Source organism: Heliangelus exortis, chromosome 22, assembly GCF_036169615.1.
Source record: "Heliangelus exortis chromosome 22, bHelExo1.hap1, whole genome shotgun sequence".
Lineage (NCBI taxonomy): Eukaryota > Metazoa > Chordata > Aves > Apodiformes > Trochilidae > Heliangelus > Heliangelus exortis.
The window spans coordinates 2934876-2959371 of record NC_092443.1 but is presented as its reverse complement, the minus strand read 5'-3'; the positions used below and the strand labels follow the sequence as shown (position 1 = coordinate 2959371).

Genomic DNA, 24496 nt, shown 5'->3' with positions numbered 1-24496 from the left:
GCCTTTAAACGCTCCCTGAGTGTTCTTGTCCAAGCCGCCTTCCCCGCACCGGGCGGGGCGTGCGAGTCAAGCGCTGAACTCCCCCCCACACACCGCGCTCCCTCCCCTCCCGCCGGGCACGGCGCTGCCCGGGGATCTCCATGGCCACACCGAGGCAATCAGCCACGAATTAGCGCCCGCCCGCCCGTCCTCCTCCGCCCCGCCCCGCCGCGGCCCGGCCCCCGCCCCTCCCCCGGCCTGCTCGGCCTCCGCCGCTCCGCTCCCTTCGGCTCCGCCGCCGCCTCCTCCCCGCGCTGCTCGGGGCGCCGCGGCCCGGCCCATCCCCGCACCGGGCCTACCCCGCAGCCCGGCCTGAGGCGCAGCCCCGCGGCGGGGGGGGTGGGAGGGGTGGGGAAGCGGCGCCCCGGGCATCCCCCGCAGGTGAGAGAGTACCGGGGGGTGAGGGGGGGGCGGCGGGACCGGGGGGAGCCTCGGGCCTGGCATGGCCCGATCCGGCCGGACGCGGTACCGTGTCGAGAAAGGCCGGGCCGGGGATGATGCAGCAGCAGCTGTGGGGGGGTTCTGGTCCGGCCCGGTTCTCCCGCTGAGGTCCCCGGGTTGAGGGGCGGCCCTGCAGCCCCCGGGCTGGTGCCTTCCCCGGGTGACAGGGACCTCGGGGACCTCTGCGACCCTCGGAACCGGAGCCGGGGGCTGCCCCTGGCTCGTCCCGCAGGAATCCAGCGCCGTGCGGGGCTGGTTCTTTTAATTCGGCTTCACTCCGGTTTAACGCTCTGTTAGGACACGGCTTGGATTTGGGGGATGTGCTGGGCTTGAGGAGCGATGTGGTGGGGAGAGAGGCAGTTCCCAAAGGGATATTTTCCTTGTTGGAAGCTGAATCCCTGGGTGTGCAGTTGTGGCGTGACCTCTGGTGATAAATCCGAGTTTAAATCTGTTTTTCTTTCCCTGTTCTGCATGAAACACCCAGTGGGTGACACAGTGCAAACGTTGAGATGAGAATCAGAAGCTCTTGGGTTCTGGTTCTTTCTTGTCAGCAGAGCAATTTGGGGATTTTTCTCTTTCCTCAGTAGCTGGAGTATAAAATGTTGCCAAGAAAAGCTGCAGATATTCCCTTATCTTGGTTATGCAAGGTGAGCGAGCTGACCTGGTAGTTGGTTTGGGACTGAACAATGCCATGATTTCTTTTGTTCATCCAGACAGTTACTCAGCAGACTGCAAAGCTGCACGGATCTGAAACTCCTGACAGGTGGCTGGAGCTTTGGTACAAACCCACAGGGTTGGTTTTAGCAAAAGAAACCCCAGAAACCATGTCAGAGAGAGCAGGCACTGGGTTTGGCAGCAATTTCAGCAACCAAAAGTAGGCTGCAGTTTCTGTGGAATTGTTCTGACGTGTTTGGGTGCTGTTCTCCCACAGTGGTGCTTGGGAAAGACAGGCTGAAGGATTTCTTTTAAGGTAACTTTTTTTTTCTTTTTCCCCCCCATAGCACCCAGCACATTTTGACAAGCACACTCAAGCTTTCTAGCAGTGCTTTGATTCAATTCCTCTTTTCCTGAGCAGCATTTCAGAGCTGTGTGTGCCAGCTAAAGCTCTCAGGGCAGAGCTGTGGCAAGGCAGGGATTGAATGCTTCCTTCTGAACAGTTATGACCCAAATCTTTTCTGATGAGCTCAGTCAGGGCTGAGAGGTGAAAATGAGGTTTTCCTTATTTTGTTTTGTGCTGTCAAGTCAGTTCCTGAAGCTGGTGAAGGTGAAGGGGTCTGCAGTTAAGTTCAAACCAATATTTTGTTTATTAGGGTTTCTGGTAAGAAATCAGGGAAGGTGAACTAGAAAAAATAGCATTGATTTTTTATTTATTTATTTTTTAATTGGACCAGATGATGCATTTGGGAAAAGGGATCAGTTTTCAGGAAAGAACTCAGAGCCTGAAAGTGTCCCAGTTCTGTGTGTTAGTCCAAGATACTGCTGTCACTTGTCCTTTAAATCAATGTGAAGTTTCATGATCCTGATTTTCTCCTCTGTGAAGGTGGATGAAATTGCTCTGAAATTGATAAGCATCTCTTCACAAAGCTCCTGGCTGCAACTGCTGTTGTGTTTGTCCATGCAAATATGATTCCTTCCCCCTCACATTTTGCTTTCCTCCTCCAGTTGAGTTTATTCTGTTCCAAAGAGTGCTGGAAAAAAAACACTGTTACAAAATTATCCTTGAGGTTTGTCTTTTGCCAAGACAAGGTGCTAGGCAAGCTCTTCAGCTCCCAAGATAAGTGTTGCTGATCCAGCTCGTTCGTTTGGATTTTTTTTCCCTCCTCATTGTCAGTGATTCAGATCAGATAATGCTGAGAATTCTTTCAAAAGTCCTCAAAATGTGAAAACAACAAAGTGTAGCTGGTGGGGCTTGTTTGTTTCCAGTTTATCAGATTTTTCCACTTTGCTTTGTAATGATGTGGGCTTTTCATACCTGCTTCTTTTCCAGCCAGCAGCAATATTTTGGATTGTGAGCTGTGTTGTTAATATTTCTTGTCTTTTTCCTTCCACAGACACAAGTGGGGTCACTTAAACTGTGCTTAAGAGACACAGCCTTTTAATCTCATTTTTTAACAGCTGCATGTTACTGAGACAAGTTTTAGTCTTTCACATACCCGTGGAGCACCATGAAAATGTTTATGGTGCTTGCAGTGGATGTGGAAAAGTGGCCTTAGATTTTGTACAGCTTTAGGGAGTTATCTGGCTCACATTCTTAACAATCTTCCTATGAAATGGTAAATTCCTCAGAGATTAAGACTGATTATCTGTGTTACAGATCATTCCCAGCTTCATTTATGACAGCAATAATATTTTTTAATGTTTGATGAAGAAGCAGAATCACTAAATGGTAGATTCAGATGTGCTGCACAGAACAGGCAGCACGAAGCCCCTAAACACCAGGGGTTAAATATTTATCTCTTGGGCTGCAGCACCCTTTCACTTTGCATCTTAAATTTCCTGCAGCCGAGTTAATGAGATTTGTGTCTCACTGCTGACTGCTTTTGGCAAGAGGAAGTCGGTTCCAATCCCCGTGTTTGTTTTCCCACCCCACCTGCTGGGCAAGCACAGAACTCCCACTTTCCAGGGGGAAAAGCCTTGTTGGGACCAGTCAGGTCTGATACACTGATAAACCAGCTGATAAAGTCCAGTCTGGAATACAGAGTATTCATGGTACACAAGACCAGCTAAATATATAAAGTTCTATGATTTAATGAGAGGTTTTATTTAATTGCTCCAGAGCTCTGCATCCTTCAGAGATGCTGTGTGATCCAGACAGTCTGGGAATTCAAGATCAAAAGGAAGGTGCTCAGGGGGTGGCTGTATCTCTGCTTTCATTTTCAGGCCACAGCAAATCCCTCCCCATTCCTGAAGCAGAGTCAGCAGCTGCTGAAGGCACTGAGCACCTCCCTGTACTTCTGCACTTTCCTGGTTGCACACATTATTGCCTCTGTTCCTGGGTTTCCTTCTCCTCCCCACTGCCCTTTGCTACAATTCCACAATGCAGCCACTCATCAGTGGGTCAGAACCCTGCTAGCAAATGTGCCTGACTCCAGATGGAGATTGGTTTTGACCTCTGAACCTGGAATATGCATATCTAGTGCACAAACCATGCCAATTTATCTTCTTACCAGTCTGTGGGAGCCAATCTGCCACGCAGCTGAAGAGAGCTGTTTTTTCTTGTCCTAGAACAGCCCCTGCAGGTGAACACTGCTGAAAATGGGGGACACCAGAGACATCTGTCCTCATCTGGATTCCATAGGAGAGGTGACCAGAGATGATCTGCTGCTCAAATCCAAGGTACAAGGTGTTCTGGCTGCCACTCCTTTCCCTTTTAGCTATTTGCACATTTCCTTTTCCAAGGAAATGCTGCCTGTCTCCACAGAGGAGAGGCAGAAATTCATGTACCCTGCACAGGTCCCACAAAGGGAGCTTTTGTTGACCCCATCTGATCTTTTATTGTCACTTTATCCTGCTCAAACGTGTCACTTAGCTAAAATGCTGCAAAACAAATATTTAATTGGCAGTGGGGTATTAAGAAATCTAACACCATGAGCTCTAGGTTGGGGAGGGAGGTCTGTCTCATCCAGAGGTTGCTCACTCTTGAATGAGCAGGTTCCTGAGAAACTAACCAAGCAAACCAACCTTCTTTTGTCATGAATATGCAGGGAACTTGCCAGTCTTGTGGAGCTGTGGGACCAAATCTCTGGGCTTGTCTTCAGGTAAAAATGGCTTCCTCTTTTTTTTTTTTTTTTCTTTTTTCTTAGAAAAAGAGTCTTGTGCTAAAAAATAAAAAAGAGGGGGAAGTAAAGAGCTTGGTAGAGCTATCTACTTTTTTTGAGGGATCCCAAGGAGAAGACTCTCTAGTCTAAAGGCATAATGCTGTCAGAATATGCCAAGCTCACCCCTCAGGGTGATTCCCCCTTGGTAGTCTCAGCAGGAATGAATAAAAATGCCCAGCACTGGCTGTTGGCTGGGTCCTGACTCTGCTGGCAACTGGGGAGGGAGGCAGTGAGTGGGAGACTGCAGGGAGGAAGGAGGGGGCATGCAGGCAGGCAGGGGCAGTTTATTTTTACACTGGAATGCCCAGATTTGAGCCTGCTCAGCTGAGCTGCCCATTGGAGCACTTGCCTTGGAACAGCCTTTACATGGGTGCAAACCTGGGTCCAGATTTTTCCTTCAATGAAACAATTCCAGTTTTCCATCTTATTCTAGGCCCCAAGTAAAAAGCAGCTTAGGAAAGTGGCAAGATCAGTTCTGCTGGTGGGACTGGAGTTGCAGACTGGTTTGGGAAGGGTCAGATTTGGTGTGCCCATTGCATTTTATGCCCTTTTTTCTCTCCCCAGATTGGTTGTCCTTACGTTGGCTGTGGGGAGTCCTTTGCTGACCACAGCACACTTCATGCACAGGTGAGCTTTTCTCTGCTGTTCCATCCTAAGACAAGAGTTGGATTTTTTTTTCTCCTCCTCCTCCCCTCTTTTCTGGTAGTCCAGTGCTTCAGCTTGAGCCTGCTGTCAACTCATATTCTTTGACTTTTTAACTTTCAGGCCAAAAAACACAACCTGACTGTGAACCTGACCACTTTCCGTATCTGGTGTTATGCCTGTGAGAAGGAGGTGTTCTTGGACCAGAGGCTGCTCCACACCCAGGCACCACCAGTGAAGTTCCCTGAGCAGGTGGGTGTGTGGCACAACCTGGCAGGGTTAGTTTTTGTTTTACCTGGTTTCTTTACCTGTTTTTACCTGCTTTTTTTACCTGCTGCAAAATTAGCCAAGAGGTTTCCACTATCACCCAGGCTTTGGTTGTGAGAGGAACTCACTGAAAGTGGCTACCTCTAGTCAGAGGACCTACAGCCTTGCCTTTCAGAAAAAAGATTTCTGGATTACCTGAATAGCTATTTTTACTTTATTTTAAACCTTTCTTAGCCTCTTCTGCGGGGCATCTGTTTCTGGGAGGGACCACAACAGCTGTCACAGCTTCATTTTCAATGCACGGCTCACAAAAATTTTAGCTGTCAAACCAGAAATACATGTACCTGTTCCTGATGCCTCTCTTACCAGATGTCCTGGCACCAGTAATGGAACTATTTCCACTCCCTCCTTGCATTAGTGAGAAGGCAAGACAGTGCAACTCATTCTTCTCTCTCCAGAGTGGTTTTCTTAAAGGCTGGCTTGACTTCTGTGGAAGATAAACCTCTCACAACTCATTTTTTAATGCAGCCCTCTCAGTGATGCTTATTTCTCTGTCTTTAATCTAGGATTCTCCATTGCCTGCACACCCTTTGAAAGCTGTCCCAATTGCAGTGGCTGATGAAGGAGAATCTGAGTCAGAGGATGATGATTTGAAACCAAGAGGTAACTCTGCATCAAGTGGATGAAAGGGCTGTGAGGGTAACTCTGCAATCTGGAGGACCTACACTGAGAGGTTCCTAGGAGCAGAGGGTGTAGCCTGCCTAGAAAGGGCTCAGTTCCCTCTCCTTTGGGGAGGAATGTAGGAAATAGGACTTCTGGAAAGTGTTTCATGCCTCTCGTTTGTGCTTTAGGCCTTACTGGAATGAAAAATCTTGGGAACTCCTGCTACATGAATGCAGCACTTCAGGCTCTCTCTAACTGGTAGGCATTAGGGCCTTTCAGTAGAGTCTTCAGGAGACTTCAGTAAATACCAAAAGTAGTGCATGTGATCTGAGATCTTTATAAGTCTTGCAAGGAGAAATCAGCCATGCTAGGAACAGAAAAGATTAATCTAGAACAACAGAAGCTGCACAGTAGGAAACTGAGAGAACAGCCAGCTTGTGGCTACATACAAGACTCACATTGAGGTCAGTGCTGAAAGTAAAACTTCATTATTTCTATTGCAGCAGAGATGTATTAATCACATGGGAAGGCACATCACATCTCCTTATTCTCCCCAGTGATATCATTCAAACCCTTATCCTAAAATACTACCAAGCCATCCTGCTGAGAACTAATTCCAGGATCTCTTCCTTGTACTGAGGAGAGATTGAGATCAGCCTTTGAGTTTGCTTCAAGTTAGGAATCAATTCTTCCTGAAATCACTTCCTCCCTTGATTTAAAAGCAGTATCTTAAGCATCCTTTCTAAAAGGTGTACATTTAAATGTTGATACAACCTTAAATAGAGGAGAAATTTCTATGAATTCACTGAATTCATCTCCTTTTTCCTTCTAGCCCACCTCTCACACAGTTTTTTCTGGAATGTGGAGGACTGGTCCGTACAGATAAGAAACCAGCACTGTGTAAAAGTTACCAGAAGTTGGTGTCTGAGGTTTGGCATAAGAAACGGTGAGTGGTCACTCCCTCATCTAATCTGGACAGATTTTTTGGTAGGAAAAGGGATACAGATATTTTTCCCAAAAAGAGTGGAGAATGCAGGTGATGGTTTAGGAAGTTTTCACTCCGGGTTCAAATTCTAGATTGGTTCAAAGGAAAATGAGATATTGGAGCTCTGCTTAAATCTTGTGTCTGCTCTGTGAAATCAACTAGAAAAAAATCAAACTAGGAATCTAAATGGATTTGCATTTTTGTTTCCTGATAGTTGTTAACGAGGGAGAAGTAAAATAAAGAGCAAAAGTGAACAATGTCTTTCTAGAGGAGAGGACTTTGAAGCAATATAATGTAACATTAAAGCTGGTTTGGATTTATCTCAACTACTGTGTGGCCCATCCATATTCTGAGGCAAAATCAAGCCAAGTCACTAATTACACAATTCTTCTCTGGGAAGAATCACTTGAGACAATTCAAAGTGTGGACAGAGCTTAAAGTTATGTGTGCTCTGGGGAAGATTCTCCCTGGAAGGATAGACCAAAATAATAGTGAGATTTTTTTTCCCTCTTTTCTTTTGTATCCAGCTAATAGAGAACCATAAAACCAGGCTTTGCAGGTGCAGTTATCTTCTGTCCTCTTTAGCTAATTACCACACCCTGTTCTATGGCTTGTTAGACAAACTGACTCCAGGACTGATAAGTAAACTAACTTCTTTTTTTTTTTTTCCATAATCAAACAGCCCAAGTTATGTTGTTCCAAGCAGTCTTTCCCATGGAATTAAACTTGTCAACCCCATGTTCCGAGGTTATGCACAGCAGGTGAGGCCTCCACAAAAACCTGACATTGGTCCAAAGGTGTTGGGATTTTTCCTGCAGCAGTGGTGCTGGGGTTCAGAGGAAGAGCTGGAGCTCTTGCCCATTTTGTGTTATTATGTGAGAAGGGACTTGGATGGGATTGAGGAGACCTGGGATCAATTCCAGGCTCTGCCTCAAGCTTGCTGGTACCAAATCAATGCATTTTCCTGTCAGCTTTCTCACCTCTGAAATGGTGGTGGTCATTTCCTTTTTAAAGGGCTTTGAAATCTATTGATACCTCCTATATGATAGATATTTATTCACAAAATGTGGATAAATCTGTACTAAAAAGATAGGAATGTTCTATATTCTTTTCCTGGGGAATTACAGCAAACTACATGTTATTCAAAGATAGTCTCTCTTTTTCTTTGAAGTTTTTCTCAGTGTATCTCTTGTGTTTCTTCATTGGAATAAAATGTAAACATCAAGCTATGCTTGATTAGAAAATTTACAGAAGAAGTGACAGTGGGACAGAACATCTAAACTGTGATGCTGACAGGAAGTCAAAACAGAGGATAAAAAAAATGATTAATGAAACAGCTTCTATGTTTATCTTTGATGTGAAGTACATTGGATTGGAAAGCTCTTAGCTGTAAAGAGATGAAGTTGAAAGGGAGACTGAATGCCAGACTTCCATAAAATAACAGAAGCATCATAATGAACTTTCTGGAATTGTCAAAATACCAAGTCACTTCCCAGCAGGTCCTTTGAAGCCAATGTATCAGCTCTTTTCCCTTGTATTATGAGTGGAGGAGCTTGCACCTCCACTGTATAATCTTTGATTTCTGGTTCCATTCCCTATTTATTAAAGATTTGAATCTGCCCTATTTAAGAGGGGGATTGCCATGAGCAGAACTCAGGTGTTTGTGAGATTTGTTTTGTGGGTAAGAGTCTGTTCTCTGTGGTCTGCTCTCCTCATCAGGTTTCCCCTTGTCTCTCACCTCTTCCCAGTAGTAAACTGATAAATAAACTGATTTATAAATAAGCTCATGGTTGGCTGTGACTGGAGCCACTTCCTCTCATTTGCCCCATTTCCTGGGTGGATACTAACGTGGAATTACTCCTGTTTTTTTCAGGACACTCAGGAATTCCTGCGGTGCCTGATGGATCAGCTCCATGAAGAACTGAAGGAACCCATAGTTGCAGAGAGCAGGGATTTGGATACCAGTGAGCAGGATGACAAACAAGAAGGTGACAGAAGTCCTTCAGAGGATGAGTTCCTCTCCTGTGACTCAAGCAGTGACAGGGGGGAAGGAGATGGGCAGAGCCGCAGCACAGGGAGCAGCTCCCTGGCAGAGACAGAGCTGCTGATCCAGGATGAAGCAGGGAGAGGGATCTCTGAGAAGGAGAGGATGAAGGACAGGAAATTCTCCTGTGGCCATCGGCGCAGCAACTCCGAGCAGGTGGATGAGGATGCAGATGTTGATACTACAATGATGCCCATTGATGGCAGAGCCTCACCTGAGATGCTGCCAGCTCCCTGTCCTTCCAGCCCGTGTAGGACACCAGGTATGCACCTCTTCCAGTCATGTTGTTTGGGAGAAGCCACTGTGGCAAACAACACATAAAGGGACTGTTCTTTCTATGGGTTACAAGGGATTTGGAATCCAGGTTCTTCCTCAGTGTCCCTGGCAGTGGTTCTGCCTTGCTGCACAATTCCTCCTGTAATTGTAATACCTCTCAGAGAGGTGCTGAGTGGGCTGAAGTGCTGTGGAGCTGAGTAAAGTGAACCCCAAAGGCCGTGCTAGCTGCTTCTGCCAAACCTGCAGACACTCTATTTATGCCTTTTCCTAATTTAAGAAGAAAGATTTTGTGTGTGTTGTTTGGGAGAAGCCATGTTACCATCCCACACAGTGGCAAACAACACATAAAGGGACTGTTCTTTCTATGGGTTACAAGGGATTTGGAATCCAGGTTCTTCCTCAGTGTCCCTGGCAGTGGTTCTGCCTTGCTGCACAATTCCTCCTGTAAGAAAATGATACGTGGGGCAGAGAGGTGCTGAGCTGGGCTGAAGTGCTGTGGAGCTGAGTAAAGAGAACACCCTGAAGGCTGTGCTAGCTGCTTCTGCCAAACCTGCAGACACTCTGTTTGTGCCTTTTCCTAATTTAAGAAGAAAGATTTTGTGTGTATTGCTTTATCTGACAGGCTGGCCCAGGGACATGCTAGCTGTGAAGTCATGTATTAATGTTGGGCTGTGGGTTTCCTGGGGAGAAAAGGGAAGATGCACAGTTTGTGCTTTCCTGTGTCTCAGGGAAAAGAAAAGAGCAGCAGTTGAGATGTAGGTGTGGAGTCACCTCAAAGTGAACATATCTGATCTTTCAACACTTCTTTATATAAGAGTCTTACTCTGCCAACTGGCACTGAAGGCAGCAGTGCTGTTTGTGTGGATGAGGGCTACAGGAGCAAGCTGTAAAACCTAATTAGTCATATGTGTAAAAAAAATGGTGGCTTATTTCTTTCTTTTTAATGTCACTGTCAGCCCAGCTCTGCAGGCACTCGGGGAGCTGCATCTGCCAACCCCTGCAAGCAGGACACTGAAGTGTGTGTATGGGGATGGATTCTGTGCCAAAATGCAGAGCTGGGCTGGCACTGACTGCAGCCCAGTCAGTAACTGGGCTGCCTTTTGCCTTTTGTAACTGGGGTTTTCACCAGTGCCCTCCTCCCTCCCCATTTTCCCCAACAGAACCTGACAACGATGCCTACGTGCGCTGCTCCTCCCGGCCCTGCAGTCCTGTCCATCAGGAAATGCACTCCAAGCTTTCCAGCAGCCCTCCTCGCTCCAGTCCTGCCAGGCTTGGACCTTCCTATGTCCTCAAGAAAGGTAGTGCCAAGAGTATTTGCTGGGAAGCAAAGGGGGGAAGCAGGAGGAAGGGTTCATTAACAGAAGAGGGGAGGAATCCATCTTGATTAACTGTTATAAGAAATGCTGGTTCCCCTGGACACGAGTGCTTTCTAAAACAGTACTAGGTAAAGACTGCAGTGAACCCAGGTGTAAAATCAAGCTCTGGGCACAACAGATGTTCTAGTAGGTGCTTTTATTGGAGCCTGAAATGATTTCCATGTCTGCATCTGCACGCTGTGTTTGTCAGTAAACTGGTTATCAAGTCCCAGGCACAAGCTCTGTCCCTCTGAGGGAGTGTGGAGGTTTGTAAACATTTGCCTGACAAACTTGACTTCCAGAGCATGTGGGCCAAAGAACTGCAAGATGATGTTACCAAAAAAAGAGCTTCCTGCCCTGGTGACATCTTGGGCTCACAAGAGCAGGACAAAGGCTGCAGCTGTCAGCCCAGTGCTGGGAGAATTGTTGGGTTTCAGAGCTGAGCCTGGCTTCTCTTGTTATCAAACTGCTCTCTTCATCCCAGGCAAATTGCAAATCACAATCCCTCAGCCTTGCATTGCCTACAAACACAATGGCAAATGCTCACCCCCTGTCCCTGCAGCTGCTCAGCAATGACATCCTTCCTTCAAATGTGTCCTGGCCCCTTGGCTGAGGTCAGCCCAGCCACAGATGTTCTGGCTGGATAAAAAGCACTCTTGTCTGCACACACGTGTGCATGGGGCAGAGGGTTTGTTATTAAACAAAACTCTGTGTTTGGCCAGTTCCTGCTGTGGAGAGTCCTCTCCAGTGCAAGTCACCTGAGGAACACGTGGCCAAATGTCAGAGGGGAAAGAAAAAAAGGAGGAAGAAGAGAGGTAGGTGAGGGGAGTGTGAAGCTTAGAGCAAAATGTTGCAAGACCTGAGAAAAGCAGGGCCCCTCTGTGGCAGGGCCAGGCTTCTTAACATGTAGTAAGAGGATAGAAGCAGGATTTCCAGTAATGCAATTTCTGCCTGCTGAGAGCTGGCACGTTTGGGTTGGCTCAGTTGGCTGCCTCCCCCTTCCTTGTACCCCCCAAAGCAGCCGAGTTCTCCGTGTCAGTTTACAGCAGGCTCCACTGTGGCTTGCAAATGGCATCTGAACATGCAGGACACAGGTCCTGTGTTCATGTGCAGCTGCATGACTGCTGAGGTGAGAAGTTGCTGCATGAGGGGGCTTCCTTGTCTGTCTTCCAGCCCAGATGCAGGCTTCTGGGAAAAAGAAGAAAGAACTTCGTTACCGCAGTGTGATTTCTGACATCTTTGATGGCTCCATCCTCAGCCTGGTGCAGTGCCTGACCTGTGACAGGGTGAGCTGAGTTCTCTGCTGCCTGTTGCTCAAAGCACACACTCTCCTGGCTTGCACATCTCTCCTTAGGAAGTGGTACTCCTGTTTCCAAACGCTGTGGGGTGTAGTAGGCCTGTGAATATCACCAGAGCCGAACTGGGGTGCAGGTGGGAGGACTTTGCCACTCCAAAAAATCAGATTTCTCTGCAGGGGTCTGTTTGCTTCTCTGAGTTGGGGTAGCAATATCACATTCACATTAGAAAACTGATTCCAGTGCTACAAAACCCATAACAAAAGTCACACTGCTGACAGCAGTGAAGAATACCCAGTTACTTTTACTCTCAGCTCAGGTTTGCAGCCTAGACAAAATCCAAGCAGTGATAAAAGTTGGTGAAGGTCAGGTCCCAGCTCCATTACATGCACAAGAAACCCAGACCTCTTCCTCTTGGATATTTCCAGGTTTCTACAACAGTGGAAACATTCCAGGACCTGTCACTCCCAATCCCAGGGAAGGAGGACTTGGCCAAACTGCATTCTGCCATCTACCAAAATGTGCCAGCTAAGACAGGGGCCTGTGGGGACAACTATGCCTCCCAGGGCTGGATTGCTTTCATCATGGAATATATCCGGAGGTGTGTTGGGATCTCTTTTTTCTGGGGTTTGCCCTGCAGTGCTGGAAAGCAGCTCTCCCTACCTGGTGTTTACAGCAGAAGGTTAATTTTAACCATTCCTTGAACAACACCTCACAGGTCTTGGAGCTTTTTTACCTGAATGAGTTGCTACTGTTCTCTAGTTCTGTCCTGCACCTTCAGGTCCCTCTCTTACTCTTCTGTCTTTAGCTCAGTCTTGCCCTCCAGAGCAAAGTAATTCCTGGATTAGTTTTACAAATCATTTCCAGTTTGAGCAATCATTGTAGGAACATCAGCTGAGAGAAATGATGCTTTCCCTCTGGGATCTGCTTTCCCTCTGGGATGTGTGATGAGGTAGAGGGAAACCCATGATCCATTTGGGGTTTTGTATGCCAAAACATGCAGCTATTTTATGTATAACTCTTTCTCTTAATCCCCTCCATCCTGCAGATTTGTGGTGTTGTGTATCCCCAGCTGGTTTTGGGGTCCTGTTGTGACACTGGAGGATTGCCTTGCTGCCTTTTTTGCAGCAGATGAGTTGAAGGGTGAGTTTTCTTCAGCATGAAAAGAAATGTATGGAGGTGTAGTTCACTTAGAGGCATATTAAGTCTCTTTGGAAATCCTGCCTCAGTCACTTGGAGACTGGAAAAAAAGTTGGCAAAAAGTTCAAAAGTTGGCAGTTCAGCATCTCTTGAGTTTTTGCACCAGCTCAGGGGTTGGGAATCCAGGCAAGAGTGTCCTGAGTGAGGAGCAGACCTGGCTGGGGGCTGGTTGTGAGTGCTGAGGCTCCTTACCCACCTTAGTTTCTTCACTTTCTCCACTGACTCCTTAAACTCTGGAGGACTGAAACAATTTGCTGTGTCCTCTTGTTCTGGGGGGCAATCACAGTGTGCTGCTGCCTGGCTGCATTCTCTTCTTGCTCCCACTTACTGAGAGAAGTGTTTATTTTGATCTCTTCCCTCCCTGGCCTCCCCAAGAGGTGGTTTAACTCAGTTTCTTTGCTCTGGGTGGAGATGAAGCCACATCAGCACAGTGCTCTCTGAGTAACTGCATAATGGTTTTCTTCTCTTTATCTCCAGGGGACAACATGTACAGCTGTGAAAGATGTAAAAAGTAAGTTTGCATCATCTGTGGTGGGTTTCTCTGGAATTTGGTTTCTCTGTAGAGCTGTCAAACATTTTGCTGTGCCCTCAGCCTGGAGATTTCTTCTGCTGAGTGGCCCATGAAGTCTTGTACTTGCCTTGTACTCAAGTTCTGGTCTTGAGAGGTCACTGGTTGCAGAGGTGCTGGCTTTAGGGAGGAAAGGAAGGGAGAAGGATGTGCCCAGGGATGTGGTTTGGCATTAGAAACAAGTAGGACAAAACTGTTCATGCCACCTGGATGCTGCAAAGAGCCTGAATTTGTTGCTTGCTGCTGGAATTCAGGATTTGTCTTGGATTTCAGAGCAAGCATGGCCCAGCATGACCTTTTGGAATCCTTTTGCTTCAGAGATTCCTCACAGCTCCTGTCTCTTCCTTCCTCAGGCTGCGGAATGGGGTGAAGTACTGCAAAGTCCTCCGACTGCCAGAGGTGAGCAGAGCACTTTGTTTCTCACTTTTTAGCAGCCCCTGAGGAGGCAAGGAGGCCAGAGGTAAAACAGAAATGGCCATTGCTGCCTGGTTTGGTGGCAAAGTCCTGGATTTAGGTGACAAGGCACTTCCCCATTCTAAGCTGATGAGCCAGCAGGGTTCCTAAGTGACAGGCAAAGAACTCCTGCAAAGATGGGACACACAGAGGCTGATTTTTAACCAGGATGCTCACGGCCAAGCTGTGCTTTGGTGTTCTCTCTCTTTGCTCTTTTAGATTCTTTGCATCCACTTGAAACGGTTCCGGCACGAGGTGATGTATTCCTTCAAGATCAACAGCCACGTCTCCTTCCCTTTGGAAGGGCTGGATCTCCGACCTTTCCTGGCCAAGGAATGTGTCTCCCAGATCACCACCTATGATCTCCTGTCAGTCATCTGTCACCATGGCACAGCAGGCAGTAAGTCCTCCTTCTCTGAGTGAGCAGGAACAAGATGAGTGCGAGCAAAGCACAGATGTGTTCCAGAGCTGACACCTCTCCTGGGATGAAGTGCAGTGGAAGGGCTGCCCCCTCCATTCCCTGGCTCCAGCAGCTTCTGACAGATCCCCTGCAGCTATTGCAGCCTCACCACTGGCTTGGCTCAAACCCTTTCCCAGTTTTCAGCCTCACTGAGAGGCCTTTTCCAAGGGATGCAAATCAGGGTGACAGTGCCAGCCTCCCCTGCTCCTGCAAAGCTTGCCTGAACCAGAATTAAGCTTTTTTTTTTTTTCTTTCCCTTTCTCTCCATGCTCCACCAGCTGCTAATCCTGTTTGTACTGCTGCCATTATCCAAATCCCTGTTTTCTCTGTTCCAGGTGGGCACTACATAGCCTACTGCCAGAACGTGATCAATGGCCAGTGGTACGAGTTTGATGACCAGTATGTCACTGAAGTCCATGAGACTGTGGTACAGAATGCAGAAGCCTACGTCTTGTTCTACAGGTGAGCTGTGCCCTGGCTGGTGACAGAATTCCTAGAAATGCATCTGGAAGTTTTCAGGCATCACTTCCTTTCTCTTTCCTTTCCCTCCTGAAGGAAAAGCAGCGAGGAGGCTGTGCGAGAGCGTCAGAAAGTTGTGTCCCTTGCCAGCATGAAGGAGCACAGTTTGCTCCAGTTCTACATCTCTAGAGAGTGGCTCAATAAATTCAACACCTTTGCTGAGCCTGGTCCCATCACCAATCACACCTTCCTCTGCTCTCATGGAGGTAAGGCAACTCCCAGAAAAAAAAAAGAAAAGAAAGAAAAAAAAAAAATCTCCAACTCTCATCCCAACAGAGCCTACACTGCACTGGGATTCACTTCTTTGGCAGGAATTCCAGGCTGCCTGGGGAGGGATGGGACAATTCTCCCATTGTCCTGTTGATCAGAGGGATGTGTGGTGCTGGGAAACAACAGTTTTCAGTTCTCCATTTGTTTTTAAAAACAAACCTGTAGAAAGCAGATAAAGCAGCATTTGTCTGCTGCCCTATCAGTGAGGCTGGCCTTTGGTGTTTGTTTGGGGGATGGAGCACGTGCTGCTGGAGAGCTGAGCCCACATTTTACTGCTCTGCTGCTTCATCAGCCATGCAGGGGAGCCCTTGTGTTTATAAACACAATCCCATCTCCACTTGGAAATTAAGCACTTGATTAGAAATTGAGGCCATGAATTGAAAAGTCTTCACAATTAATGAACTCCTGACTTGTCTTCCATCAGCAGAGGAAGCAGATTCTGGGATCAGGGATTTTTCAGCAAAGGATGTCTGCTTTTTTTTTAAATTTGTGTCTTCCCTTGGCAAGCATGAGTTCCTTGGTTAACTCTCCCTCTTGTCTTTCCTCCACAGGGATCCCTCCTAATAAATACCACTACATTGATGACCTGGTTGTGATTCTGCCCCAGAATGTGTGGGAATATCTCTACAACAGGTGAATATGGCTGCTTCATTCTTTCTGTCTATGAGTTTTGGATTTTGTTTCACACCTGAGGCAGTGCCCAAGGACTTTCCAGGGCACCTCCAAGGAATGAGGACTGGCACAGACTGGTAGAGCTTCATCATCTAAATCCAAATGAGCTGCATCCATGTGTTGTTTCAGAGCAGCATCCTGAAGGACTCACTCCTTCAGTTTCTAGAGTAGTATAAAAATCCAGTTCTGTAGGATTCTGGGCTGGGAAGCATTTCCATTCCCCTGCAGTTTTCCATTCTTCTCTGCTCAGGTTTGGGGGTGGCCCTGCTGTGAACCATCTGTATGTCTGCTCCATTTGCCAAGTGGAGATTGAAGCCCTGGCCAAACGTAGGAGAATTGAGATAGACACCTTCATCAAGGTTTGTGTGGGAAACATCTGGGAGCACCAGCAAAGGGCAGAGGTGGGAAATGGAGACCTGGCACAGGCAGCTGGTGGAAAAAATCTTGCCCCTGCTTTCCATGGCCAGGAGATGCTCCTTGGGGTTCCCCAGAGCTAACAGCACAGGGTGGGCAGTGTGAACACAACTTTGTGTGTGTGAACACAACTTTGTGTGTGTGAACACAACTTTGCTGTGTGTGAACACAACTTTGTGTGTGTGAACACAACTTTACTGTGTGTGAACACAACTTTGCTGTGTGTGAACACAACTTTGCTGTGTGTGAACACAACTTTGTGTGTGTGAACACAACTTTGCTGTGTGTGAACACAACTTTGCTGTGTGTGAACACAACTTTGTGTGTGTGAACACAACTTTGCTGTGTGTGAACACAACTTTGTGTGTGAACACAACTTTGCTGTGTGTGAACACAACTTTGCTGTGTGTGAACACAACTTTGTGTGTGTGAACACAACTTTGCTGTGTGTGAACACAACTTTGTGTGTGAACACAACTTTGTGTGTGTGAACACAACTTTGTGTGTGTGAACACAACCTTGCTGTGTGTGAACACAACTTTGCTGTGTGTTGCTGCCTTCAGACACACAGTTTGAAGCCATCCTCATCTGCCCACTGCAGTGAGCAGGGAACAGGTTGTGAGGGAGGTGGTGCAATACAAGGGGTTCTTCTGAAGGCTGGGAAGGCTGAGTGGATGGGAGGGGCTCCTCCAGGTCTCAGGAATGACTAAATCCTTCCTGTATCTCTCTGTTCTCCTCTGCTCTCCCAGCTGAACAAGGCTTTCCAGGCAGAGGAGTCTCCAAATGTCATCTACTGTATCAGCATGCAGTGGTTCCGGGAGTGGGAAGCCTTTGTCAAGGGGAAGGATAATGGTGAGAAACCAGAGAGCTCTGGAGTCTGCCAGGGCTGAGAGGCAGAAAGGAACCAAATCCCTTTGCTGGGCACAGCTCAGTGAGCACTGCACTGGGCTGGTGGCACCTCTGGCTGAGCAGAGCTCAGACACCCAGTGCTCAGGCTGCCAGGGCAGAAATCCTGAGAGAACTGGCAGGGGAAATAAGCTGAATTTGATGTGGAAAGCAGAATGGGGTTTGAATGTTTGTTCTCCTCTTACAGAGCCTCCTGGACCAATTGACAACAGCAAGATTGCACTCACCAAAGCAGGGGGCCACGTGCAGGTTAAGCAGGGTAAGGCTGGCACTTGCTGCCTTGTAGCATTGCTGGAAGGTGATGGAGAATGAGCCATGGGGTCTGTCTGCAGTGGGCACAGAGCAGGATGGTGCTGCAGAGGGGTTGACACTTCCCTGTGCTGCCTGCCCCACGTGAGCCACCTCAGTTCTGTGGCAGCTCCTGCCTGGCCACCTTGCTGGTGTCACTTTTGTAGTGAAGCCTTCTCCACCAGCCCTGTGCCCAAGTGTCTCTGTCTTGCCCCTGACTTGTCTTTTTTTTTTTTACTTTCACATCTGCTGTGGTCCAGCTTGTGTAATAATTTGTGCTGTCCTCACTGGGCCCTGCTGCCAAGCTGATAAAGATTGCATTAGTATCTTGGTCATCTTTCTGCATTCCACCTCCTCTTCTCTGACCTTGTTGGCAAAGTTCTTGCCCTTTTTTCTGCAGTTGTCACTCCTAGGACAGCTTGGAGGAATATTTTCAGTCTCTGCCTGGCAGTGGAACCTCTGCAGAGAGCTGGGGCCCACGGGCTGCATCTCTCACAGCTCCTGTTCTCCCTTTCAGGTGCTGACTATGGGCAGATTTCTGAGGAGACCTGGATTTATTTGAGCACACTGTATGGAGGGGGCCCAGAGATTGCCATCAGGCAGAACGTGGCCCAGGTCCAAGAGCTGGAAAACCTCCATGGGGAGCAGAAGATTGAAGCAGAGACACGAGCTGTGTGATGGGGCAGGGAAGGTATGGCACAAACATGTTTGTGTGAGGATGAGAGGCTGGGGAATCCTCTGCCAAACTTCTCTTGCCTGGTACTCCAAGGTGTGTGCAGCTCCCACCCCCATTTCTGGGGCAGGGAGGTTTCCTCTGCTGTCCTTTCATGTGGCTTTAAATTTAGGGGTTGGTGCTGGGCAAGACTGGGAGAAAAGCAGCTTCTCTGTAACTCATCTCTGGATAAAGCCATGGTAGGAGACTCCAACCAGACCTCACTGGGATACACTTGCACCCCAACTCTCTCTCTTTTTTGTTTGCTTACAAGAAACCAGCACTCCCAGCTTGTACCCAGTGAACTGGGGCTGCTCCTTTGCAGGTTTTGCTTTTGGCATTTTTAAACTCAAATGTTTAAGGATAATGAAGCCTCATTTATGTTTCCAGAAGGCAGTGCTGCAACTAGAGAACCTTGCTCCTTGAAGCTAAAGCCACCAGGGCTCCCTGGAGCTTGGTGCTGGTGGAACACAGCTGTCACAACTTCCTAGTTTTGCTCTTTATCTAATTCTTGCAAATTCACTTGCAATCATCCAAGAAATTTTGAAAGAGGTCATTTCTTACCCTTGGGTCCCTAAAGCCACACTCCATGGTCTTGCAGATTTTTTTTGTTTTCCTTCTTGCATCTGATCTCATGTGTTCAGCACATTTTCAGAGAACAAAGCTGGAAGATGAGTCCTCCTTCCCCCTGTCCTCTTTCCACTGAAGCAGTTTAGCTCTGGGGTGCAGCCTTCCAGGTGGTTCAGGGTGGTCCATGAACAGCTTAAGCTCAGAGCTGTTTGTGAGCAGCAGTCACTGGAGCAGGGCACAGGACAGCTCTGCTTAGACTTTTAGGACTCTTGGCTCATAACCCCAGTCTCAGAGTGACCCTGAAGGAGGAGGAGGAGGAGCTGGTTTGTTCACACAAATGGGTCACCCTGGGACAGGGTGGGAAGACCCATTGCTGGGAAGGGCCCCAGCTGAGCAGGTGCCAGGCTCTGGGAGCAGCTTTGGAGGAGTGAGCTGCCTTCTGCAAACCCCAGCTGGGTGCCCAGGTTGCATTTGTGGACACTGTGGCTCATTTAATGAAGAGAAATAACTTGCTCCCCCCTCTCCTGCTGCCACAGCCCTGGAGTACCCTGTAGCAGGTGATGGAGAGCTTCATGAAGACAAAAAAAGGCTGAATGCTGCTTTCCTCAGCAGGGCTGGTTCTTTAAAGCTCTTTGTTTATCTCTTAAGCCACAAAGGCAAGAGAAAAATCTTTGCAAGTGGTTGAGTGCAAATGAATGGAAGCAGCACAGCAAAGGTGGCCTCTTATGGGCTGAGGAACCAAAATGTGTTCAGTGCTGGTACCCAAATAATTCCACAGCATCAAGTCTGGCTTTGGTGGCAGCATGGGGCTGGGACCTCCTGAACTCATGGAAAAGAAAGAGGGAGGTAAAGGCTGTGCTTTGTCTTAGTGGGAAAGGATGCAGGGACAGAAAAATGTGGCCTTCAGAATATTTTTTTTTTTTTTTTTTTTTAAAGACCAAATGTTTGCTGCCAACAGCAACTTCTTCTTTAAAAGTCTCTGTAAATGGTTCAGCATGTTAATTTTATTATCCTGTTTACTGGATGCTTGTATATACCCAGCCAGGCCTGAGGGGAGGTCAGACAATGAGCCACTGTTGGGATTTCTCATTGTTTTAAGCTGTTTTTGTTAAAACTGCAGCTGCCCTCAGCTCTGCTGCAGAGCCTGCAGGCTGCATGTCTGTGTTTGTGCCATGCAGAGGATGCTGTACAGACTCTGGTCCCACTCCTGTGCTTAAGTGTTGAGACTTTGTGCTGAAACTGTGTTCAAATAAATACATGTGCAGTCAACCTGGTGCTGATTCCTGGGGCCAGAGGGCTTGGGAGCTGCCAGGGAGCTCATGGAAGAAAAAATTGCAAGGGAAAATAAAAATGGAAACACCTTGCCTTGAGGCCTTGCAATACCAAACCCTCCTGAGCTTTGGTCACCCAAGGGTCCTGAGCCACCTGCACTCCCTCAGAGGGCATCTGCTCCCTTCACTCTCCTCTTCATGTTTCTTTTACCCAATTTCAGCCCAGTTTGGCTCAGAAAGCCCGTGCTGCCTGTGCTGGTCCATGCCCAGGGCTATGAAATCAACTTGCAAGGGAAGTCACTGAAGTTTCATTGAGCTCTTCTGGCTTTCTAGAAGAGTTTTGTCATTCTGTTCATGGCTAAAATGTCCTTATTGATCTCATCCATGTCCCTGGTGCCTCTGAGGCCCCCCAGGACCACTCTGTTTCAGTTCCCAGGTCCTGGCACCATTACCAGAGTTGTTAAATCCCAAGGGGCTGGGACAGGAACTACTCCCTGCCAGAGCAATGAGTGACACCTGCAAGAGCTGAAGAAACAGAGCTCCAGCTGAGTTCAGTGTCAGAACATGCAGCTCCTTCTTCAGCAACTTGGAGCCAACAGCCAAAACTTGCATCTGACAAACAAACCCATCACCTCAGCAACTGCACAACAGCTCCAAGCTTCCAGGAGACACTCAGCAACACCCTCCCCTCGGGAGGGATTATCCAGTGTCTAGACAAGCAGCTCTGATTGCTGCTCTGGCAACCCCACACTTGTCCTTTTTGTTACCCTCTGGCCCCTCTAAGACTCAAAGCTGGGTTCTGCCTCCAGATTTCCTTTGCTGTGTGACTGCTGCCCTGCTCTCCTCTGACTCCCAGGGACATTTCCCAGCTGAGCTCCTACCACTTCTTTTTGCAATTCACTTGATTTTCCCCTTTTCCCTCCACAGCCCAAACACCCAGCATCCCATGAAGGCTCAGTGATACAGGCACTGCAGATAAAACACAATTTTCTTTTGCTATTGCTCAGCTTGGCTTCAGTTCCAGCTTTCAGTCACAGATCTGGTTGTGCTGTTTCTATTTCAAGCTGGCAGTGCTAGGACTGGGTAAGAGAAATAGAAGCCAGCACCAGCCAGACAGCTCCTGCTACTCAAGTTTCCTAAAAAGGCACCAACTTGCAGGCTGCTGCACAGAGTCCTAAATTGTCCCAAACTGTGAGATGTTAATTACTTTCTGCTGGCAGAGAACAACCTAAATTATATTTTAAAAAAACCCAACAACTTGATCTTGGGAAAAACACTCTCTGTAGCTGGTTCACATGGAATAATCAACCAGGTGTCACCTACTCTGAGCAGCAGGACCACTGCAAGCCCCTGTGGCTCCTGCCTGAAGCTGGTTCCACTGAACTGGACTTAAGAGGTGATGGAGAAGCTGTTCAGGGGTTTTATCTCAGACACCCAGCACTCACCAACCTTGCACAGGAGAACAGAACTGCAAATCCCTTCACCCAAACTTGCAGCAATGCATCAGGGTTGCAGATGATTTGGTGAAGGGAAGCACTGGGTTATTTCACACACCTGCACGCACAAAGGAATTATTTGCAACACCAAGCAGCATCAAACCCTCCTGCCAAGACCCCCCTGCCAAACCAAAGCATCCCCTGGGGCACTCCAAGGTACAGCTTGGCTTGAGGAAATGCTTTCCCCAAGCTTCCAGTGCTTGTGGTTTCCTACTCAAGTGGGAAAAAGCAAGATCCATGTGTCCTTCCCAAGGACACAACAGCTCCAACTGAACAGGGAATTTTTCTTTCTTTCTCCTCAGATGACTCAATAAAAACCCAACCATTTTACTCTCCCCAGTGCCAGCTGGGAAGGTAAAAGTCTCATAAAACTGTGCCTCAAAGTGACCTGGTCAGAACAATGTCTGACAGTCACTCAGAGGAACAGGCAGTGCCAAATCCATATCCAAATCTGTGAAAATTCAGTGTGAAATAAAAAGCAAAACAAAATAACACCACGAGGAAGAAATGTCAAAAAGCCCCCCCACTGGAACAGGCTGGTTTTGCTTATTCCTTCTCAGCTTTGCAGCTGGAACAAACCCAAATCCACGGTCAAGGAGAATAACAAGGAGTAAAAGAGCAGCTATGGGGAGTGTCAGGCTATAAAATTTTCTCTGGAACAGCAAAATTCCCTTTTTTTAACTGGCAAAGCTTGGGGGGAGGCAGAAAGCTCCCTGGGGGGCAAAGGCTCCAAACACCTCAGCAAAGCAGAGAAGCCCCAGCAAAGGGGCAGTTGCCTTATTCCTTGGGAAAGAGAAGCAAGAAACCCATTTTTCTTCTCTGGCTGAAACTATTTCTGGAATTAAATGTTTATTTAAATACGTGGATGACTCTCCTCTCATTGTTACAAGGGGAATATTTGCTTTCAAATGGAAGCACTTTATTTGGTTGAATTCTGTCTCCAGAAATGAATGGGCAACACCAGAACCTTTTTACATTGGCAATGAAATCACAACACTGAGATGCCACCAAGATCTAGAGATCAGTGCTCAAACACACATACACACACATATACAAATTAAAAAAGTGCTCAAGGTCATCATGTTAAAATAGAATTTGGCTTCTTTTAGGTCTTAGACACTTCAGGCAGGGAAACAAAGAACAAGATGCATCAAACTAAATGAACTTCTTGAAAATACTTAGCATTAAACACAACTTTCAGTATCAGTAAATATGTTTCTTCTCTATTTACAGGTGTTAAGAAAGGGCATTAGAGACTTTTGCTGGGGACAATGAGATTTTGTAGGAAGTAGAGTCCAGGCTTCTGGGCAAGATCAGTAAATCCAAGCAGAGTTTTTATAAACCAGTCACATATTTAGTCCTTCAGATGCTGCAAAAGGTAAATGCTACAGAAGTTACTTGTTTGTTACCCTGAATAAAGGCAGCAGAATAAAAGTGGAGGCTACAATACAGGACTGTTGCTTTTTTTTTTTTTTTTTTTTTTCCTTGCAGTACATTTTAAGACCCCGGGGTTTTGGGAACTAGTTGCCAAGTTTACAAAAACTCCAGACGTGGTCTTTTAATAAAACTTTTGAAGAAAATAATCAGTCAGCTAAAGCTAATGCTCCTTCTAAAGCACTGTTTAGCAACACAGACATTGCAATTGCTCAAACGTTCCACACAGGCTGACAATAATATACTGTCCACCTAGATTAAATATATAAAAGAAAACTTTTCTCTAATTTTTACATAGATGGCACAACAAGAGGTTGAAAAAGAATTCTTCCAGCTGCTGATTCAACAGTGCATTGGCCATGAGAATAAAAACACTGCAGCTAAAAAGATTTTGAAGGTATTTTTGCACACCTGTTCACAGCTGAACTGTTTAGATCCCTGATGGATGCAACGAAGCCTCTGCACAAATCTTTGTACAAAGCCCCAGGTGCCAACTCTGTGGGTCACATTCTGCCACTGGAGGATCTAAAGAGTTAAGTGACAGCAGTAGCAGCAATGACAAGAATTTAAAGTTTTTATGACTCTTCAGAAGCTGCTAAAGCATTGGTACTGCCTGCATCTCAAGGCAGGCTCCTGAGCCATTGGAATTAATTAAAAAACCCAAAAAAAACACCTTTTGCTGGTTGATGCTTGCAAGATATTAAGCACCATAATACAACAGCTACAGTACTAGCTGTAGGACTCAGATTTTTGTCCTATTTAAAAAAAAATTGGGATCTTGAACGGAGAGAAGGGGACAGAGTGATGAACACAACACATCATCCAACTGGAAAATTATTTCATCCTGAGTGGGGGTGATTAAAGCAACCCCCAGCACGGAGAGGATCTGTGGCCACACTTCTGGATGCTGACCCTGCACAGTGAGCAGCAAAACCCACACGTGGTTGTCTGCAAAATAAACCTGAGAGGTCTCATTTTGGGGTCCCTGCCCTTTGTGGCTTCTTTCTCAAATTCTGGGGATTTTACCCAATATGCTGAAGCTGGATAAAAGTAAGAATCCCCCAGATCAGGTGCTGACCTAAGTGGCCCTCAGGTGCTACTAAATAGCAACTGACTCTTGCAGGGCTCAAACATGTAAAAGATGCCTGGGAAATCCTAAAAATGGTAAAGACTCAAGGGCAACCAACAGATGGAACAGAGATGGTCAGGAAGCAATTGGCCCTTAGAAGCTGAGACCCAGATGCTGGGATTTTTGGAGCTGTTACATCCCTCTCTCTCCACTGCACAATGGGATAAAGTGCAGCCTCACTTCTGCTTCAAACAGAGAACAGGATGGTCACCATTCCTCTCTGGTTTCTGGGTCAAGGTCCACTCCATGACAACGAAACAGAGTGTGGGTTCTTGGTTTTGTTTTTTTTTTTTTTTTTTTTTTTTCCTC

At 47.1% G+C, this 24496-nt stretch overlaps 1 protein-coding gene across 4 annotated transcripts; it reads left to right on the top strand.

Moving 5' to 3' along the window:
* Nucleotides 1–211: 211 nt before the first annotated feature.
* Nucleotides 212–24494, top strand: USP20 (ubiquitin specific peptidase 20). 4 transcript variants are annotated; one of them, XM_071765875.1, is made up of 25 exons: nucleotides 212–420; nucleotides 3651–3816; nucleotides 4185–4238; nucleotides 4863–4925; nucleotides 5064–5192; nucleotides 5774–5870; nucleotides 6059–6128; nucleotides 6703–6816; nucleotides 7538–7616; nucleotides 8729–9161; nucleotides 10336–10473; nucleotides 11704–11816; nucleotides 12254–12426; nucleotides 12874–12968; nucleotides 13503–13536; nucleotides 13947–13992; nucleotides 14266–14446; nucleotides 14842–14968; nucleotides 15062–15231; nucleotides 15847–15928; nucleotides 16218–16326; nucleotides 17131–17233; nucleotides 17475–17546; nucleotides 18093–18266; nucleotides 21056–24494. In XM_071765875.1, exons 2-24 carry the CDS (start codon nucleotides 3736–3738, stop codon nucleotides 18251–18253), a joined length of 2724 nt encoding a protein of 907 aa, XP_071621976.1. In that variant the 5' UTR covers nucleotides 212–420; nucleotides 3651–3735; the 3' UTR covers nucleotides 18254–18266; nucleotides 21056–24494. The 4 variants fall into 4 exon arrangements, with proteins under 4 accessions (XP_071621976.1, XP_071621975.1, XP_071621974.1 ...); XM_071765874.1 differs by lacking the exon at nucleotides 21056–24494 and having other exon boundaries at nucleotides 3711–3816; nucleotides 18093–20126; XM_071765873.1 differs by lacking the exon at nucleotides 21056–24494 and having other exon boundaries at nucleotides 3706–3816; nucleotides 18093–20126.
* The last annotated feature ends 2 nt before the right edge of the window (nucleotides 24495–24496 follow it).